This window comes from Oncorhynchus clarkii, chromosome 31, assembly GCF_045791955.1.
Source record: "Oncorhynchus clarkii lewisi isolate Uvic-CL-2024 chromosome 31, UVic_Ocla_1.0, whole genome shotgun sequence".
NCBI lineage: Eukaryota > Metazoa > Chordata > Actinopteri > Salmoniformes > Salmonidae > Oncorhynchus > Oncorhynchus clarkii.
In genome coordinates, this window is record NC_092177.1 from 40,234,984 (window position 1) to 40,257,127 (window position 22,144).

General features: G+C 42.2%; 1 protein-coding gene across 1 annotated transcript; it reads right to left on the reverse strand.

The window, feature by feature from the left end:
- On the reverse strand, nt 1-17,351 carry LOC139390655 (SAM and SH3 domain containing 3). The gene is made up of 8 exons (XM_071137925.1): nt 17,171-17,351; nt 13,495-13,584; nt 10,328-10,465; nt 5,927-6,065; nt 5,679-5,836; nt 2,326-2,544; nt 1,895-2,039; nt 1-1,095 (listed from the first exon to the last, which is right to left on the reverse strand). The coding sequence occupies exons 1-8, from the start codon at nt 17,237-17,239 to the stop codon at nt 848-850; spliced, it is 1,206 nt and encodes a 401-aa protein (XP_070994026.1). The 5' UTR covers nt 17,240-17,351; the 3' UTR covers nt 1-847.
- Nucleotides 17,352-22,144: the final 4,793 nt, after the last annotated feature.

The following is a 22,144-nucleotide window of genomic DNA, read 5'->3' on the forward strand; positions in this document are numbered from 1 at the left end:
AATCAGTTCTTTTAATAATCTAAACTGGTATAAAAATGTTTTTATTTCAAATTGAATACAGAAAAGTCAACCTAACAACTTTGACAGACATAGTTATTAACTTTGATCAACACAACAAAAAGGTAAAAGCAAATATACAGTAACTCTGAACACATGAGATGTGACTTTGGTGCTGTCAAATGTCTAAAACGCTATATACAGTCCACATACTATAGAAACATTCATTCAAAGGTCATATTCAAGAATTGGTTGTGTATTTCCAAAATAACGGTTGAAAAACAAAAAACATTCAAGCAAAAGCATAACACATTGAAAACATTTTCAAAAGTAATAGATTGAAGATGACAGAATAAAGGATTAAAAAAAAGACACCGGAAAGTAATTTCTTAACTGTCCATTGATGGAATAGGAATTACGTGACTATATCAAGTCCGAAATGCACAGAAGAATATTACCATTTTTAGTATATATAAAATCCACTCAGAACTGCTCAAATGCCATGGTATCATGGAAAAGGATAACACTTGTGTATTTACAGCCTGGCCACACCAAGCTTTCAACAAAAAATAGATGCTTTCAAAGGTCTTGCATTCTTCCAAAACATTTTCAATAGTTACTGGTGGAGCGCATGCTACGGTTGCAGTCCCTGTGGCTCTTTGTTACAAAAGTATGGGGGCAACAAATGAAAAGACACTCCCTTGCAGTATATATGGCTTAATCCTGATTATCACTATTCTGATGGTTTGAATAAATCAACCAATTGTCGTGGGCTTTTGAATAATGTCCATTAGTAAAGTCAACCAACCAAGGTTCTCTTCAATTCCAGAGCTTCGATTCTCTTCAGTTCTCAGGAGATCTCCTCATCCACCGTAAACTCCTGCAGTTGCTCCTCAACAGAACTCAGCTGATCCTCCTCGCTCTGTTGCTGCTCTGGCTCCTGGTTAGACTTCTGCTCCATACCAGGCTCTCCCTCTGGTTCATGGCGCCCGTTCTCCATGTTCTCTGTGCTCTCGAAGCAGCCAGAGTCCCTGGGTACGTCACCCTTCTCCTCAGTGCTACTTCCCTCCTCCTCCTCTGGCTCAGACTCATCATCCGCTGAGGGGGACAAAGACCAAAACAATCATCAGCATCAATATAGCGTAGATAACTATCCCATCAATTTCAGTTTTGGTCCAAATGCATTATTTCAGTATGCATGTGCCTCTAATGCCAGGGAAATTGCCTTTGAAGTCAAGTGCAGTGCGACATCAGCGCAGTGTGGTTCGTTTGAATCCCAGTCGTGGTGTACGTAATTTAAAACAGGGAAGCGCGTTGAAGCCTGAGGGGGCTAGCAGCCAACCAAGCAGTTATGTTCAGAACAGAGGAAACAGCCATAATGATATGGATCATAACTGGTCGGAAACAGGTGTTTTTAAATGAGGGCTAATTATCTGACTCGAGGGAAGAGAGCTCCCATATCAAAGTGTTTATGAGGGCCAAATGGGGTTTCCTACAGGCCAATGCAGTAACTTGTGAGCGGAATGTTGTACCTTTTACTGTACAGTTTGGCTCATGAAATTAAGCTAATTAGGTAGCAGTTTCCCAAGAAAAGAGGGAAAGCTGAAGATGCCACTGTACAGAGAACAGTTATACACTTATTAGGCTTTGCTGAAAATGTCCTGCATTACATTACATCTTGAAGTACCACATAGGAGGCTATGCTCCCATGTAAATGAGAAATTAATACATACAATGGGGTGATCGCTTACAGGTACATTATGGCATCATCTACCTGTTGTAAAGCATTGCATCTGTGTGCTTAGTCTTTATGTGATTTATTTTGTGATCATGAGCGCCCTATAGTGCTTCTTGTGTGATCTAGTATGTTATTATATGGAATTGAGTGTGGACCTACAGTCACGCAGCAGCTCAGTAGCAGTCAGAATCTTGGTACGTTGCTCAGCATCTGTGATGTTAAGTTCGTTGAGGTGGGACTCCTTCAGGCCGCCAAAGTCCTCCAGGCTCTGGAAGCCGTGCATAGACAGCAAAGAGCCCAGCTCCTGAACAACAGAGAGAATCATCACATTAGCATTAGTTTTTCACAATAATCCAAAAATAAATGTTAATAATTTGACAGGGATTTCTGAGGGCTTCGAATGCAATGCAATTATATGAGATGCGTTGTCAGATACTTATCCAGTTTCACTGTCTTTATACATCACTTTATACATCACCTTTTCCAAATCTGAACTGATCTAAGTTAATAATGATTGCTCTTTGACTGCGTTCTCTAAGACAATTGTCTATTTGAATCTGTATGAGATTAAGAGGATATGACTGTCTTACGGTGAGACCGATCCTCTCCAGAACTTCCTCCAGGGTCTGGGGCTTGTTTTTGGCCTTGGAGAAGCGGTTCTTGCTGGAGCACATTTTCCTCATGGGCGGCGTGACCTCATCCGGTAAGATGTTGACATAGATGAACTTGAAGGTGCCCACCTTGTTGTTGAGCTTCCCTGTCCATGTGCCCACCGGGTCCTTCTCAATGATCTGGATGATGTCGCCTTTCTGCGGGAGAAACAGTGGATGATGAATACCTTGAATCAAACTAGATCCAATCTGCTTCCCAGTTATATAATACAATGTGACCACGTACAGTGCCTTCAGAAAGTATTCATACCCTTTGACTTATTCCACATTTTGTTATGTTACAGCCTGAATTAAATGGATGACAGATTTTTTTTTTCCTCACCCATCTACACACAACACCACATAATGACGAAGTGAAAACATGTTTAGATTACTTTGCAAATTAGTTGAAAATGAAATTCAAAAATCAAATTTACATAAGTTCATAAGTTCATGTGCCTACATAAATTCACACCCCTGAATCAATACTTTGTAGAAGCGCCTTTGAGGGTGATTATAGTCATCTATGGTATGACTGTGTCAGCTTTACACATCTGGATTTGGGGATTTTCTCCCTTTTCTTCCATGCAGATATTCTCAAGCTGTCAACTCTGCCATTTCCTGGTTGCTAAAATGCTAATAGTATAGCTAATTTCAGTTTATACGACATAACAAGCAAGTATGGTGTAGAGAAACATTGTACCATCATAACCGCAGTGAAATATATTTTCCATATGCTGGTGTACAAAACCAGTGAGTAAAAGATGCAAAAATGAAACATAGAAATAGCGCACATAGAACAGATCTACTGCTTCTTAGACTTGCTTTCAATGAGACAGATCTATAACTGGTCAGTTCACCCAAAAAGTTACATATTGCAGCTTTAAATTATATGGGGAGCGGCGTTGAATAGCAATCTTCAAGTCTTTCCAATGGGATTCAAGTATGGTCTTTGGCTGGGCCACTCGAGGACTTTCACATTCTTGTTCTAGCATTGCTTTGGCTGTATACTTGGGGTCATTGTCATGTTGGAACGTAAATATTCTCCCCTGTCTAAGGTAATTTTCACCCGGAAGAAAGGTCTCAAGGATTTGTCTGCATTTAGCTCCATTCATTGTTCCCTCTAACCTTACCAGTCTCACAGTCCCTGCAACTGACAAGAATCCCCATAGCATGATGCTGCCACCACAATGCTTCATGGTAGGGATGGTGTTAGACGGGTGATGAGCTGTCCTGGTTTTCTTCAGACCACAGAATCTCTCACGTGCCATCATGTGCCTTTTTCTCAGGAGTGTCTGGCCACTCTCCCATAAAGGACATTGGTTAATTGGTGTAGAGACTTGTCCTTCTGGCAGGTCCTCCCATCTCAGCCAAGTTCTGTCAGAATGGTCATGGGTCCTTGGCCACCTCCCTGACCAAGGTCCTTCTTGCCCGGTAGCTCAGTTAGGTTGTACGGCCAGCTCTAGGCTGATTAGTTCAATATTCTTTTCAATTTCCCAATGAGGAAGACCACTGTGCTCTTGGAAACTTTCAACACTCTAGAAATTGTTTTATACCCTTCCCCAGATACAGTATCTTCCTCATCACAATTCTGTCGGAGATCTACAGACAGTTCCTTGTACTTCATGGTATAGTTTCTGCTCTGACATGCAATGTCAACTGTGGGACCTTTTATATAGACAGGTGTATATCTTTCTAAATTCTGTCCAAACAATTGAATTGGCCACAGGTGGACTACGTGTCATTTCATTTAATACATTTTCAGAAATTACTAAAAATATGTTTTTACTTTGTCATTATAGGGTATTGTGAGTAGATGGCTGAGAGAAAAACATATATATGATCCATTTTGAATTCAGGCTGCACCAACAAAATGTGGAATAAGTCAAAGGGTATGAATACTTTCTGAAGGCACTGTACATTTTGTAGTACTATGTGAAGTGGTTCGTTCTGTTACCTTTCTGCAGGAGAAACAGTGGATGACTACCTCGATCCAAGCATTATCTGCATTCCAATTAAGTAGTATATGATCACATACATTTTGTGGTATACAGTATGTGAAGTTGGTCTGTAATTCTATACTTCACTGAGCTACTCTAATAATGGCTGCATGTCTAATCTGGTCAGCGCTCAGTATGATTGGCCTCTATATAGATTCAGCCATGGATGATGACTAAGGAACCATTATTTTATTTCACAATCTGTTCACAATCTGTTAACAAGTTATTTCAGGAGGGCCTTACTGGTTAAATCAGTCAATGCGGCTAGGGGGCAGTATTCGGAAGTTTGGATGATTGACATGCCCAATGTAAACTGTTACTCAGGCCCAGAAGCTAGGATATGCATATAATTGGTAGTATTGGATAGAAAACACTAACGTTCCCAAAACTGTTAACATAATGTCTGTGAGTATAACAGAACTTATATAGCAGGCGAAAACCTGAGGAGAATCCATCCAGATTTTTTTTTTTTGAGCTCACCACTCATTATAATGGCTGTCTATGGGAATGTGAATGGAATACCTCCCAGATTGCAGTTCCTAGGGCTTCCAGTAGATGTCAACAGTCTTTAGAAAGAGTTTCAGGCTTGTTTTTTGAAAAATGAGCTAGAATTTGTAGTTTTTGTAAGTGGCTCCCATTTTGGCTGTAGTGTTGTGGTGCACGTTGGTGAGGGCGCGCACTTTGATATTTATCTCCGGTAATGAACATACTATTCTCCGTCTTTAATTTTAGCATTTATTTACATATCAGGGTACCTGAGGATTCATTAGAAACATTGACTTGTTTGGACGAAGTTTATTGGTAACTTTCGGGATTCATTTGTATGCATTTCGAACGAGGGAAATCGGTGGATTACTGAGTCAAGCCAACTAAACTTACTTTTTTGGGATATAAAGAAGGACTTTATTGAACAAAAGGACCATTTGATGAGGAGGAAGATCTTCAAAGGTAAGTGATTTATTTTATCGCCATTTCTGACTTTCGTGATGCCTCTGCTTAGTTGGAAAATGTTTAATGTGTTTGTATGCGGGGCGCTGTCCTCAGATAATTGTATGGTGTGCTTTCGCCGTAAAGCCTTAATGAAATCTGACAAAGCGGCTGGATGAACAAGAAGTTAAGCTTTTAAACAATGAAAGACACTTGTATTTTCATGAACGTTTAATATTATGAATTTTGTATTTTGAATTTCACACTCTGCAATTTTACCGTATGTTGTCGAGGTGTGGCGCTAGTGGCACGCCTAGCCCAAAGAGGCTAAGTGGACCGTCAGTCTGGTTAAACCAGCCTACTTACTTGGAGCTTGAGGGACTCTATGTCGTAGGGGCTGGGGATGAAGTCTGTGTGGACACGAGCACGACCACAGAAGGGGCCTGTGTAGGGAGGACTGGACTCCTCCAGCCTCATGCTGTCTCGCTGGCTGTAGCCACTGTCCAGGCTCTGGCGGTCCCCACCTGTTGTAATACACAACACCCATAGTCAGACAATCACTGGAAATCACTTGGCTTGGTTAGATATATTTAATTTAACCTATCTTAACTTACACCCAGAGAGCTGGCGAGAGACGGGGCTGTGGACAGTGTCCTCGGAGCCAATGGAGCACACAGATGTCCTATTGCCTGCTGTCAGGCCTGGCATCCAGTCTGTGGTGGGAGACAGGGAGCCCTCCTCACCACTCTCCCCCTGTATACATAAAGGATATTATTTAGGTGTTATACAACAGACAGAGCCTTCAGGTCAAAATATGCCCTAACCATAGACATATATTTGTTATACAAAAAAAGTGTGTTGTGTATATACATACAGTGGGGAGAACAAGTATTTGATACACTGCCGATTTTGCAGGTTTTCATACATACAAAGCATGTAGAGGTCTGTAATTGTTATCATAGGTACACTTCAACTGTGAGAGACGGAATCTAAAACAAAAATCCAGAAAATCACATTGTATGATTTTTAAGTAATTAATTTGCATTTTATTGCATGACATAAGTTTGATACATCAGAAAAGCAGAACTTAATATTTGGTACAGAAACCTTTGTTAGCAATTTCAGAGATCATACGTTTCCTGTTGTTCTTGACCAGCTTTGCACATACTGCAGCAGGGATTTTGGCCCACTCCTCCATACAGACCTTCTCCAGATTCTTCAGGTTTCGGGGCTGTCGCTGGGCAATACGGACATTCAGCTCCCTCCAATGATTTTCTATTGGGTTCAGGTTTGGAGACTGGCTAGGCCATCCAGGACCTTGAGATGCTTCTTACGGAGCCACTCCTTAGTTGCCCTGGCTGTGTGTTTCGGGTCATTGTCATGCTGGAAGACCCAGCCACGACCCATCTTCAATGCTCTTAATGAGGGAAGGAGGTTGTTGGCCAAGATCTCGAGATACATGGCCCCATCCATCCTCCCCTCAATAGGGTGCAGTCGTCCTGTCCCCTTTGCATAAAAGCATCCCCAAAGAATGATGTTTCCACCTCCATGCTTCATGGTTGGGATGGTGTTCTTGGGGTTGTACTCATCCTTCTTCTTCCTCCAAACACAGCGAGTGGAGTTTAGACCAAAAAGCTCTATTTTTGTCTCATCAGACAACATGACCTTCTACCATTCCTCCTCTGGATCATCCAGATGGTCATTGTCAGACGGGCCTGGACATGCGCTGGCTTGAGCAGGGGGACCTTGCATGCGCTGCAGGATTTGAATCCATGACGGCGTAGTGTGTTACTAATGGTTTTCTTTGAGACTGTGGTACCAGCTCTCTTCAGGTCATTGACCAGGTCCTGCCGTGTAGTTCTGGGATGATCCCTCACCTTCCTCATGATCATTGATGCCCCACAGGGTGAGATCTTGCATGGAGCCCCAGACTGAGGGTGATTGACCGTCATCTTGAACTTCTTCTATTTTCTAATAATTGCGCCAACAGTTGTTGCCTTCTCACCAAGCTGCTTGCCTATTGTCCCGTAGCCCATCCTAGCCTTGTGCAGGTCTACAATTTAGCCCTGATGTCCTTACACAGCTCTCTGGTCTTGGCCATTGTGGAGAGGTTGGAGTCTGTTTGATTGAGTGTGTGGACAGGTGTCTTTTATACAGGTAACGAGTTCAAACAGGTGCAGTTAATACAGGTAATGAGTGGAGAACAGGAGGACTTCTTAAAGAAAAACTAACAGGTCTGTGAGAGCCAGAATTCTTACTGGTTGGTAGGTGATCAAACACCATTTTCTTGTTCGGAAAGTGAGCCATGGGCACACTCCAACACTCAGATGTCATTTACAAAAGCATTTGTGTTTAGTGAGTCCGCCAGTTCAGAGGCAGTAGGGATGACCGTGTGTATTGGACAATTTTTCTGTCCGGCTAAGCATAACATTTAACTAGTACTTTTGGGTGTCAGGGAAAATGTATGGAGTAAAAAGTACATTATAATTGTTTTATTTATTTAACTAGGCAATTCAATTAAGAACAAATTCTTATTTACAATGACGGCCTACCCCAGCCAAACCCTAACAACACTGGGCCAATTGTGCGCCGCCTTATGGGAGTCCCAATCACAGCCAGTTGTGATACAGCCTGGAATTGAACCAGGGTCTGTAGTGAAGCCTCTAGCACTGAGATGTAGTGCCTTAGACTGCTGCGCTACTTGGGAACCCCCTTTTATTTTGGAGATACCTTAAAAAACGACTTAAGTAAAAATACTTTAAAGTACTGTGTCCACTAGGGGGAGGCACTATCAACCTTTTGAAGATATTCATAAAAAGGGGTACAGTATTGACACAGGTAACTACCAAAATAATGGAAACACTTGAGTAAATGAGGGATACAATGTAAATTGAAAGCGGGTGCTTCCACACAGGTGTGGTTCCTGAGTTAATTCAGCATTCAACATTCCATCAAGCTTAGGGTCATGACATTCTGGGCAGGCCATTATTTTGTCTATCATGGCTATGCCCCCATAGGATGACAATGCCCCCATCCACAGATATAAAGTGGTCACTGAATGATTTGATGAGCATGAAAACGATATGCCATGGCCGTCTCAGCCACCAGATCTCATCCCAATTGAACACTTATGGGAGATTCTGCAGCGGTGCCGGAGACAGCGTTTTCCACCACCATCAACAAAACACCAAATTATGGAATTTCTTGTGGAGGAATGGTGTCACATCCCTCCAATAGAGTTCCAGACAGACACTTGTAGAATATATGGCAAGGTGCATTGAAGCTGTTCTGGTGGCTCATGGTGGCCTAACTCCCTACTAAGACACTTTATGTTGCCTTTATTTGAGTTGTCATATGATATACAGGTAATAAAGTGTGTCACTTTCAGGGGTAAACTAAATATCTATGCCCCCCAAAAATATATCACATATTTGAATCTACATTTGATTTTTTGAATATAAATGATGTCGATGTTTACAATATAAACTCAGCAAAAAAAAGAAACGTCCTCTCACTGCCAACTGTGTTTTATCAGCAAACTTAACATGTGTAAATATTTGAATGAACATAACAAGATTCAACAACTAAGACATACACTGAACAAGTTCCACAACATGTGACTAACATACATGGAATAATTTGTCCCTGAACAAAGGGGAAACAGTCAGTATCTTGTGTGGCCACCAGCTGCATTAAATACTGCAGTGCATCTCCTCCTCATGGACTGCACCAGATTTTCCAGTTCTTGCTGTGAGATGTTACCCCACTCTTCCACCAAGGCAAGTTCCTGGACATTTCTGGGGGGAATGGACCTAGCCCTCACCCTCCGATCCAACAGTTCCCAGGCATGCTCAATGGGATTGAGATCTGGGTTCTTCGCTGGCCATGGCAGAACACTGACATTCCTGTCTTGCAGGAAATCACACACAGAACGAGCAGAATGGCAGGTGGCATTGTCATGCTGGAGTGTCATGTCAGGATGAGCCTGCAGGAAGGGTACCACATGAGGGAGGAGGATGTCTTCCCTATAACGCACAGCATCGAGATTGCCTGCAATGACAACAAGCTCAGACTGTTGATGCTGTAACATACCACCCCAGACCACGACGAACCCTCCACCTCCAAATCGATCCCACTCTAGAGTACAGGACTCGGTGTAACGCTCATTCCTTCGACGAAAAGCGCGACTCCGACCAGCACCCCTGGTGAGACAACTGTGACTCGTCAGCGAAGAGCACTTTTTGCCAGTCCTGTCTGATCCAGCGACGGTGTTGTTGCCGGTGATGTCTGGTGAGGACCTGCCTTACAGCAGGCCTACAAGGCCTCAGTCCAGCCTCTCTGTCTATTGCGGACAGTCTGAGCACTGATGGAGGGATTGTGCGTTCCTGGTGTAACTCGGGCAGTTGTTGCCATCCTGTACCTGTCCAGCAAGTGTGATGTTCAGATGTACCGATCCTGTGCAGGTGTTGTTACATGTGGTCTGACTATCAGCTGTCCACCCTGTATCCCTGTAGCGCTGTCTTAGGCGTCTCACGGTATGGACATTGCAATTTATTGCCCTGGCCACATCTGCAGTCCTCATGCTTCCTTGCAGCATGCCTAAGGCACGTTCACGCAGATCAGCAGGGACCCTGGGCATCTTTCTTTTAAATGTTTTTCAGAGTCAGTAGAAAGGCCTCTAGTGTCCTAAGTTTTCATAACTTTGACCTTAATTGCCTACCGTCTGTAAGCTGTCAGTGTCTTAACAACCGTTCCACAGGTGCATGTTCGTTAATTGTTTATGGTTCATTGAACAAGCATCGGAAACCGTGTAAACGCTTTACAATGAAAATCTGGGTTATTATTTGGATTTTTTGGGTCCTGCTGAGTTTAATTGCCATTTCATTAGACAACCTGTCAGTTATGATGATTTATTGGTAAGAAGACAGACATCACGTTGTAAGCTTTGGAACCATCTTTGTTAAGACCAAACCATATAGTGCTATGGGCACTGTAGTATATCACGCTACACTTACCCCCTCCTCTGCCAGGGCCTTCTGTACCGTCTTGGAGGTTTTGCGGGTCATGGTGCGTGAGATGACTTTACGCCACGACTTCTTCCCCTGCTTACTGCCACTCTTCAATGCATCCTCCACAGGCATATCCTCTGGCACCTAAAAGGTTCATTTTGGTTACCATTTCAACATTCACATAAGTCTGTCTTTTCAAGATGTGGGTGTTGTGTGCTGTTTTTAATCTATGTGGATCACAAATGAAGTGCACAGGGTCACCTAACTAGGGCTGGTGCGGTCATTCAATTATGTCAGCCGGTGATTGTCAAGCAAATAGCTGCCGGTCTCACGGTAATTGACCGTTAATTAACATAAACAGGTGTAGCATCACCTGTCTTCCATGCATAGCCCACAAGCCACTGATGCAGACCTTTGGAACATCTAGCATACATTTTAAAAGTCTAATAAATCCTATTAAAGTAGCCTACACCATCACATAAAATCCATTCATTATTTCAGACAAGTCTAAATAAACATGGCATGAAGAAAATGTAGTCTATTTCAGAATAACAGATTAGCATACTCCGAGATGCCCTTTTATAAAAGGCCCTGATCTGGCTATACCATATTGTGAGCTACACTAGTTCATTTAGAAGACCAGATTTGCTGAGAATTCTGTGGCATTATTTTATATTTTATAGTATGAAGAATACAATTGAGTACATTCTAAGGTTCTAAGGCATGATGCTACTTTAATGGTGATTTGAAAAAAGTTGCATGCAAAGCTCCGCTTTGTTTCTTGTGCAGGCTACACACACTTCATCAGTCTCTCATTCACAATTTGACACCAGGCCTCGAATTTCCTGGCGGCATCCCCCTTGTGTGGCCGTAATGCCCTCTAAAAAAAACTCTGGCCTTTTGCGGCCAAAGTGGCCGTTGTGCTCTTGGACTGAATATAATAACTAGAATTCCCTTCTCCCAGCTGCCAATCGTTGTGCTCCAAAGCACCTATCTCACATGGCTCTCTGATATGTCAATTCGTATTATAAACTGGATGGTTTGAGCCCTGTATGCTGATTGGCTGACAGCCGTGGTATATCAGACCACATACCACGGGCATGACAAAACATGTTTGTTTTTTTAACCCCCTTTTCTATCCAATTGTTAGTAGTGACCGCAAATGCAATTAATCATGTAATGCTTTATTATAAAGGTACATTTTTATGGTGAAAATGGACTTGAAACTCACGTGCGGCCTATCTATGCCAGTTAGGCTCTACACCGGTAGGCTCTGATTAATTATTATATATTTGTATTTATATATATTTTTCTCCCCAATTTCAATCTTGTCTCATTGCTGCAGAGGCCAAGGTCGAGTCATGCGTCCTCCTAAACATGACCAGCCAAACCGCGCTTCTTAACACCCGCTCACTTAACCCGGAAGCAAGCTGCACCAATGTGTCGGAAAAAACGCCATTCAACTGGATGACAGAGGTCAGCCTGCAGGCACCCTTCCCACCACAGGGAGTTGCTAGAGCGCGATGAACCAAGTAAATAAATATAGTAGGCCTAGCCTATAGAAAGCTGATGGGATTTTTTAAAGAGGCATCTCAACTCTTTTCTCATGCAATTGCATAGCCTATATAAATGTTGCGCAACATGAGTTCATGGGCTCTCATTAAGTGTTTGATTTGATTTTTGATCACATTTGCATTGATGTCAGAGTGATTAGAAGAACAATAGAGGGCTGAGTACCAGGCAGTTGGCAAGTCTGGTAGGCTACTTATGACCATCAGCATCAAAGCTTAAAGAAGCCTAGTTACCATGACTAAACGGTCACGTGGAATTTGACTGTGATCATGACTCATGACCACTGGTGTGGCGGTAATACGGTCACCATAACAGCCCTACACCTAACCTTTAATTCACAAAAATGTAAGTGATCAATGTAACTTGTGTGATGATGTGCTCTAGAGTGGTTCATGCGCACGCTTCACACACACACAAACGGATTGCAGTGTGTGATTTGAATCAGTGATTGGGATGCTGTGTCGGGGAGAGTGCTTCCAGTGAGGCTTGGCTGTGATGACAGTTTGCGTGTGTCACCGGCAGAAGGCCCAGAGAGAAGAGAGCATGGTGCAGTGAGTCATACTAGCTCCTCCCCACAGGGCTACAGTGCTGTGTCAGTATGGCTTTATGGTGAACATGGAACCCCATCTTCAGCACAACAGACCACATCACCACAAGTACTGTAAACACATACTGCAGATTTATCATATACATACAGAGCAAAACTTGAAAATAAATACAGAGACACATACAAAAGCATGGATGCACGCACGAACATTGCTTAGGCTGATATCTCTATTTAATCATCTCCGTGGGGTGGAATAGTTGTCGTGAATGGGATCTGAGTGAGAAGCAGCAGACTGTCTGGAAGACACAGCAGCCAGCGGTTCTCTGCTTGACTGGCTTTCACAGAGGACATCCTGCTCTGGTATTTCTGTCCTTCTGTCTCTCAATGTGGTTTGATTTGCCCGCAGCTCTAAGCTTCATCCTCTGAACTTCCTCTCATTGTTGAAAACCTCTTCTAAACTTCTACCTCTGTCTAACTTCCAGTCATACTGTTTGTAAAATACAGTAGAGAAATGAATGCTATCCATTCAAGTTTGATTATATTGTCATCAACGTGAACCTGAGGAAGTCCAGACCTCAGCTATTGTTGGTGTCAGTTGTCGACAGTTTTGTTTTTTTTGCAATTTCTGGGAAGCACGAACTGCAAACTTCCATTTATCGTTAAAGATTCAAACACTGATATCAGTTTTCCCTTTGTGTTCAATAGACAATTTAGTGTGAATGTGGGTATGGTTGAAACTCAGTTGTTTGCATGAACGTTAACCAGTATGTCCTCCGTCGAGGTACAAGTACTTTTAGAATTTCAGTCAACTAAGAGATTGAATTTGAAACCATCCCTGTATTTATTCAATCCATTGTTGCTATTAAACTGTAACCTGATGGGATTATGTGAATACATATGACAGGAGATGCTTTTGTTTTTAATAGAGGTAGTTCGGTGAACCATGAAGAATTGCTTTAGCTTCCCAAGCTAATGCCTAGGCTTTAGCTCAGAAGGCTAACACAGCAGACTGGAGACCCGGGTTCAAAGCCAATCAGTCTCACTGTAAACTTACTGTGTAGTCCAAGTTGAACTCCTTGTCCACCACTACTGGGGACTTGGGCTTCATGAAGTCCTTGAAGCTGCTGGACCTCTGCAGGGTGAGCTGTGGAGACAGAGGGAGGACACAGAGAATTAATGTAGGGGAGACGTAGAGAAATACACATATGAGTCATAAAAATTATAATCTCGACATTCAAGTCATGTGGTCTTAAAAACGTACAACATTTTGTCAAAGATATTTTTGCACCCAGAGAGTTCTTCTAGTAAAATACGCAGACATTTGTAATAGAGACAATGAGCCAGGAGGAGATAGAACCTTGGCATGATATCTAAAATACAGTAGAGAACACATGGTAGCATTTATCATTTTGGCAACTTCTTTTAAAGATTTTTTTTTAGATTTGAGGAAGAAGAAACTATCAGATACAGCTGAGAAGAAGAGCCAAAATGCCACTGTGGCCACTCTTTGGGGGTTTAAGCCTGGTTATGGTTCAGGCCTCTTGTTGAGCACTTACAGTAATGACAAACTCTGAATCATCAAGTTTATTAAAATGAGAACTTAACAAAACCAATTCCTCTTATTTCATGAAGCGCCTACATTCAACTAAATGTACCTGATAGACATTTCTCACAACATTAGAAACAGCTGTGTGCAGAGTTTATATTTTTAGTGTTGTTGGTTGAAATCACTCCTGAGATGGTACTTTACACACTGATGTTTCACTATATGTGGTATCACGTCCTTATCAGTCAAGATTCACAGAATAAATCTATATCAGACAGGCTTAGTCATGACGCTAGCTCAGCAGGTCGTCATGGGATATTTAGTCATATATTATGAGATATGTATCCTTACAGTATATCCTGATCAATATCTGACTACAGGTCAAAAGGACACTGCTGCTCCCAAAGCTGCCTGCACAGATGGTGACTGTATTAAAAAGTGCATTTTGTACCTTTCCTGGGTCACAAATCAATACAGTGGGCTGATCCCAACCAGGCTATACCAGCATGCAGCATGAGACACGGCTTACCCAGATCGACAAGGCTTAGACGCAATCAATAACATTATAGAATACTGTTCCCAAAATATGGCAAAGATAAAAGCTGAAGTCACGTCTGCTGTTTTTATAGACTAGTGTGCTTCTATTTGCTCTATGCCTCCATCTCTAGTCTCTCCAATGCATTTCAATAAACCCCTTAATTAGCCTTTGCGTCTGTTCTCATCTCTGATTATACACTTCAGCTATGAATCAAAGATATTCCCCATCTGTGATTACACTTATGATCGAGTCTCAATTTGATACTGCACTGAGAATCAATACAGAAATCGTTGATGCGGTCAAACAGTTTCCACTTGGAGTTCTCTGTAGCGATAGGGCAGAGTGGGGTAAGTTGAGAATATATGTGTTTTTGATATTCGGCATCACTCCGTCAAGGGAATTATTGTATTCTTTCTAACAAAGCTATCTCCATAACATTTCAGGATGTTGTGTATCCCTGGAAATAAGAATTAATGTAAAACATTACAGTTTTGAGAACATAACTGAGTCCAAAAAAGGTGGTCTCTTGGCACAACTTATCCTGAGTATATGGGGCAAGTTGAGCCATGGGACAGGTTAAGTTAAGCCGCCTACAAATTTCTGTACTGAATTAAATATTGCCACTACTTTTTCAAAACCATGTCTATATTTAGCTTTCAAACACCCATTCAACGCAATCACGCCCCCTTTTTCTCCCCTATTTCGATGTTGTCTCATCGCTGCTACTCCCCAACGGGCTTGGGAGGCGAAGGTCGAGTCATGTGTCCTCCGAAACATTACCAGCCAAACCACGCTTCTTAACACCTGCCCACTTAACCCGGAAACCAGCCGCACCAATGTGTCGGAGGAAACGCCATTCAACTGGACGACAGAGGTCAGCTTGCAGGCGCTCGGCCTGCCACAAGGAGTCGCTAGAGCGCGATGAGCCAAGTAAAGCCCTCCGACCAAACCCTCCCCTAACCCGGGCGACGCTGGACCAACTGTGTGCCTCCCTATGGGACTCCCGATCACGGACGGTTTTGATAAAGCCCGAGATTGAATCCTGGTCTGTAGTGACGCCTCTAGCACTGCAAAGCAGTGCCTTAGACCGCTGCGCCACTCGGGAGCCCCATTTAGTATTTTATTCATTTTAAGAATCTTTTAACACAGGCTTAACACCAAACAAACATTACTTTTTAAAAACACTTTTAACATAGTACAGGCCCTTTTATTTTTACTTCATGGGATCAGAAATAATGCCTTGCGTTATGCCTGGGAAGAAAACATTTGGACTATATTAGCCCACACAGCTACAGTACAAGGATGGACTTTCATGCTAGCTTTAGGACCTCATATTGAAGCTTTTAGAGACCCCCAACTGATGTATAGAAACATTTTAAAATATCTACTTTGGTTTAGAAACAAGCATCATGAAACCTCTAACTGTTTTTTGGACTTAACTTGCTTACCCCTTTTTCATGTTTTGTTCTTCACAGACTCCATGAAATTATTAAACATTTTGTGTATAGTTTCCTAGAAACAATGGCGTCTCAACTTACCCCACTCTCCCCTAAGCAGCCGTTACTTTCCATATGACACCATGGCCTATGTTCATATCCACCTCTCCTTCTTGCCTAAAGAATCCTAAAAATCATTATAAAAATCCACAGAATGTGGGTACATGTTGGGCAACTGTCAGCATCCAATTGCTGCAGCTGTCTAGACAGCCTTGGTGGCAATAGTAGTCTATGTCTAGTCTATGTAGTCTATGTCTAGTCTATGTCGTCTCTTCCTGATGCCACTGAGTTAGAGGGAACAACTTCTCAGAGAAGATAGCGTTTGTGTAGTTTATCGTGTTAGGCATTAGTATCATCTAATATCCATTAGGTGATCTTGCTGAGGAGCAAATCATTTGCCTTGTCTAGCATCCAAACCCACTGAAGTGTCATGGTGGTGAGGAGCAGTGAGGTGATGAGATGTGTAATGATGAAACTTGGATAGAAGCGTAGAATATGCATGCAGATGGAAAACAAGGGCACTGGTGTTAAACATAGGAGAATAGCTGTTACCCAACCAGAGCGTTAGAGCGAGAAGCCACAAAACGCCTAAGTATGACTCAAACTGAACTTAGCTGCTACGTCCATGACCAATAGTAAAATGAATCATACAGCAATATTAGAGGAACTAAGGTTTAGTGCCAAGAGAAGCAATACTTTGTCTTTTTAACCCTGACAACCAAGGCTCCCATCTATTTCAGTTCTAAGAGTCAGAAGTTATTTTTTTTCAGGTCACCACAAAGGTTTCTTCTTCTAAGCCTGTGTAGCAAAACCTGTCCGTGTTGGCTGCACATACAGACAATGGGCTAATGTGCGTCTCACCGTCATCAGTGTTTGAGTTTGTACAAGGGAATGAGCCAGAGAAAGTAGCACTCTAAATTACTGTTCATCGTGTTCATTCATCAATAAGATGAACACGTTGTGTTGCTCTCGTTTTAGCAAAAAACGTTGTTTTTCACTTGATCACTGCTCATTTTGAGAAGAAATTGCAGTCCAAAGCCCTTTTTGCGGTGTTCAGACAGCTCTTCTCCTCTTGTCTTTGCACTTTGTATCAGCATGACTCACAGACACAATCCTCCCATCCAAACACAGACAACCCGAACCTCCTCACCTTCTTCTTCTGCACCTTCTCCTGCACCTGCTCCTTCTCTGAGGCGTTGGAAGGTTTTCGCCGTAACATTGTTCCTCTACGGTTCCTCCTGCTATTCTTTTTTGGTCAAACAGTGTAGAGACGGGCACCAACACAGACTTCAGCAGCTCCTGTCACTCTGATGTCACTTCTAGAGAGCTCTGACAAAAAAAAGTGACTTCCTGTTTGACAGAGTGGAGCAGAGACTGAGAGGAAGACACGTGACCACACAGGAAGTGGAGAAGCAAACGTCTGTAGGTGCTTTGGTTTGGGTTTGACAGAGAAACTCAACATTGCTTGTATTTTATTTTCTTCCTTTTCATTATCTTAATAACCTTGGGTGCCAGGCTTTTTTCGACGTACATTGCTGGTGAAAGTGCCGATTCATCTCTTAAGTTCACAATACTAATGGCTGATATCAGTGGATGCTGGTGAGAGGCGCTATAGGAGGATGGGCTCATTGTAATGGCTGGAATGGAATAAATGGAACAGAGTCAAACATCTGGTTCGACACCGTTTGATACCGTTCCATTTATGCCACTCCAGCCATTACAAGGAGACTGTCCACTTATAGCTCCTCCCACCAGCCTCCACTGGTTGATACAGTCAGAAAAAGTAATGGTTCTAATCCAATTTGTCTAAAATAGGGGATAGCTAACATAAAATAGGGGTTAAGCCACGGAACAAGAGTAGCCAGCAGTTAAAGATGACAATTTTCTGTGTCGGTAGGCCTACTCTGTCTGGGGTGGAAAGGTAGGCTTTCGAACTTTCGAAAGTACCATGCTCAGATTCCTGATGATGTCTCAGATTTAATTATTTGCAAACAGGGACAGTTTTGTATCAAACAACACACACTGATTTGGCATTGGAGAAATCTGATAAGATGAACACATAGGGTTACGCAACCCTGCTGCCCTATGTACATAGACTTGGACTCACTGGCCACTTTAATGGCCAGAAGCAGCAGGTATCCTAGTGATTAGAACATTAGGCCAGTAACCAGAAGGTTGGTGGATCGAATCCCCGAACTGACAAGGTAAAAATGTGTCGTTCTGCCCCTGAACAAGGCATTTAACCCACTGTTCCTAGGCCATCATTGTAAATAAGAATTTCTTCTTAACTGACTTGCCTAGGGCTAGGGTCAGTTTGTTATATCTGGAGTACTTCTCCTGTCCTGTTCGGTGTCCTGTGTGAATTTAAGTATGCTCTCTCTAATTCTCTCTTTCTCTCATTCTCTCTTTCTCTCATTCTTTCTCTCTCTCGGAGGACCTGAGCCCTAGGACTATGCCTCAGGACTACCTGACATGATGACTCCTTGCTGTCCCCAGTCCACCTGGCCGTGCTGCTGCTCCAGTTTAAACTGTTCTGCCTGTGGTTATTATTATTGGACCATGCTGGTCATTTATGAACATTTGAACATCTTGGCCATGTTCTGTTATAATCTCCACCCGGCACAGCCAGAAGAGGACTGGCCACCCCACATAACCTGGTTCCTCTCTAGGTTTCTTCCTAGGTTTTGGCCTTTCTGGGGAGTTTTTCCTAGCCACCGTGCTTCTAGACCTGCATTGCTTGCTGTTTGGGGTTTTGGGCTGGGTTTCTGTACAGCACTTTGAGATATCAGCTGATGTACGAAGGGCTATATAAATCAATTTGATTTGATTTAGTTAAATATACATTTATGGAACACTAGTCACTTTAATAATGTTTACACACTGATTTACTCATCTCATATTTATATACTGTATCCTATTCTACTATATTTTAGTCAATGCCATTCTGACATTGCTCTATCTAATATTTATATATTTCTTAATTCCATTCTTTTACTTTTACATGTGTGTATTATTGTGAATCGTTTTTAGATACTAGTGCACTGTTGGATATAGGAACACAAGCGTTTTGCTACACCCACAATAACATCTCCTAACTATGTCTATGTGACCAATAACATTTAATTTGATAGGGCTATCTGTGTCCATTCTTAGCCTGTAATTTCTGTAATTTGTGTGTTATTAATTGTATGAAATGTTTACAAAAGGCCATTTTTCTCAAACCTGCAATTACGATGATAGATTCATGTAATAATTTTACTATAAAGGAGAGAGAGATTCTTGCAATGCTTTTACTATAAAAGAGATTGTTCCATCCCTACTCTTGTCCACGGTGGTCTGTGAATCCACAACCTTCTGGCCCGCAGCCCTGAACAACATTTCTGCAATGCCACGTAGCCTACTAACCAGGACCAGGAACAGTTTCTAAAACTGACTCTGGCCTGTCCAAGAATTAAGGCTAAACGGTAGACAAGTTCTCTGCTATGCATTTTGTTTTAATTATTGTTTTGCGTATAGGGGAGGGTCTCTTTTTTTTTCTCAAGCATTCAGGGTGGATTTAGGTCAAATATATTTTGCTGAAGGGAGGGCCATTCATTTTAATTTCATACAGGTCTGATTTTCTCCATGTATCCCTTATTATAAAAACAAGTTCACTCCCTAAAGGTGTGTAGTAATTTAACCATTTATTTTCTGAAAATTATTTCTCACATATATAAAAGATGTTATGTCCTTATGTTTCCAAAATATTACCGCAAGTGATGCGTTTTAACGTTCAGAACAAGCATCGGGGCTCTTCACAAAACTCCCCAGAATACACTCAAAAGGCACCGACGGGCAGTAGTGTCTATGAATGGGTTAAACAAGTTCATTCCTCCCTCATTCTGTCTATATTTACCTCTTGCGAAAAAGAAGGCAGATCCACCAGAGTGCGAGAAATGAATCATATTTTGCATGTAAAAGGAGTAGTGGAGGTTTTCTTCCTCTTAACCCTAACATCCTGAAATATAGTACTGGGCGGGAGTAAAACCCGACCCTAGCTTGAAAGCTGCCATCCCTTTTGGCATTCACTCCTCCACATCCTATCTGTTATGAGTGCTCATCATTCGAGTTTTCAAAGTGCTATTCACTTGTTGTTGTTGGGCACTGTTACTAGTCATGCCAGTCATACAAACTGCTGGCCAGAAGAAGATGAGTTCCACCTTTTATAGTGATTTCTGTCTGATAGAGGTGCTAGTGGAGGTTGTGTCTGATAGAGGTGCTAGTGGAGGTTGTGTCTGATAGAGGTGCTAGTTGAGGTTGTGTCTGATAGAGGTGCTTAGTTGAGGTTGTGTCTGATAGAGGTGCTAGTTGAGGTTGTGTCTGATAGAGGTGCTAGTTGAGGTTGTGTCTGATAGAGGTGCTTAGTTGAGGTTGTGTCTGATAGAGGTGCTTAGTTGAGGTTGTGTCTGATAGAGGTGCTTAGTTGAGGTTGTGTCTGATAGAGGTGCTAGTTGAGGTTGTGTCTGATAGAGATGCTAGTTGAGGTTGTGTCTGATAGAGGTGCTAGTTGAGGTTGTGTCTGATAGAGATGCTAGTTGAGGTTGTGTCTGATAGAGATGCTAGTTGAGGATTCGAGCACTGAGCCAGCTTTACAAAAATACCCAAAGTATTTCTATCAGAGCAGACCTGAACCCTGGAAGTGAAAGCGAACAAGAGATGACACATTTAGAAACTGTAGCTGATGTGCAGGTGTAAATCCCTGTCACAGGAGAAACGCACAGCCTGCCCAACCAGAAACACATCCATGTTGATCCTCGTTAAGTTATACAGAGTGGTCTGTCAAATCACGCATTTCCCTGTGGATTCTTAGTTCTAGTATTTTTTTTACTGTCCATCGGTTGATTTTCTTGGTTGTTATTGGCTCAAGGTAGAAGTTGTCCTTGATTTAGGACCAGATTACCCTGCCCCCTCAATCCTAACTTTAACCATTAGGGGGATAGAACATATTGATGCCTGCTTCAGTGGTTAGGGACATCTCCCTGACCCTGCAACTCAAGGGCAACTTTTACTTTGAGCCAATAACAACCAATAAAAACAACTAATGGATGATAAAGAAACTACTAGAAATAGAATCCACAGGAAAATGCGTATACATTTTACCTTTTGTATTTTGGACAAAACAAGCATTAGTAGGCCTATGCGGAAATAGACATAAAAGGAAGTAGATATGTGTTAAATGTAGCCTATTATTTTGGAGGGTTGGCAAACGACATGACTAGAGGATGCCCTAGTTTAGTTTCCGAAGGTTGGCAACAAGTTTGAGGTTTTGCGTGTTTGTACAAACGTTTGAGGGACAAAAGCATAAATTAACAATATTCAGCATAAGACATACTGGTTTCATTGAAAGAATAAACAGTAGCAATCCAAGAGGATGTACAGTGTACACAACAGTATACACTTCATTTAAGGACAATGTGAAAGTTAAGATATAGTACATTTACTAGAGCTGTGTTCAGGTCCTAGGGAAATATTTGCCTTACACAGAGGCAATGAGCTCATATTTTCAACATCAATTAATAATGGCATTGTTCCTCTTTTTCCAGTGGCCATAGCCACAGACCCAACCATTTCAAACACACAGAGAGTTAAATGGACAGTGTCATCTAACCAACAACAATACAGCACAGCCAAGCCATCTTTCTCTTCTTACGAAAACTTGTTTTCCTATGCGGGAGGGATGCAAGTCGAATAAAAGCATGCAGCAGGGCGGACGTCTTCGTAAAAGCCACATTCACACCTTCTTGCAGCTCTTGATAGGTCTGTTGCCAAGCAACAGCCCCCATCTCGCTGGCACCAGTTCTTCACATGTGGTAAAGCTAGACAAACCTCATGAGCTGTTCAGATGGTTGGATGGGGGGGAGGGGGGGGGGGGGGTTGGGGGTGAGACTCATATCAGACAGTGACAATGGCTGCTTTTAGAGACACTGATTAACACAGCATGTGATGATGACCCCAATTATCTGTCCCTCACAAAGTGCTAACAGGCACAGATTACAATACAACACTCACCATGTCATCGTGGCCCTCTTGTAATGTAGTGTTTTATATTGAGTTTGTTTTGGTTAAACTTTTTGTTCAGGGACAA

Bases quoted from the DNA above. Each gene is read 5' to 3' on its own strand.
- LOC139390655 (XM_071137925.1), bottom strand. From the start codon at position 17,239: ATGTTACGGCGAAAACCTTCCAACGCCTCAGAGAAGGAGCAGGTGCAG. The intron at 10,466-13,494 runs GTAAGTTTACAG...TGAACCTTTTAG, and splicing joins AGTTCAACTTGGACTACACA to GTGCCAGAGGATATGCCTGT. The intron at 5,837-5,926 runs GTAAGTTAAGAT...GTATTACAACAG, and splicing joins CTCTCGCCAGCTCTCTGGGT to GTGGGGACCGCCAGAGCCTG.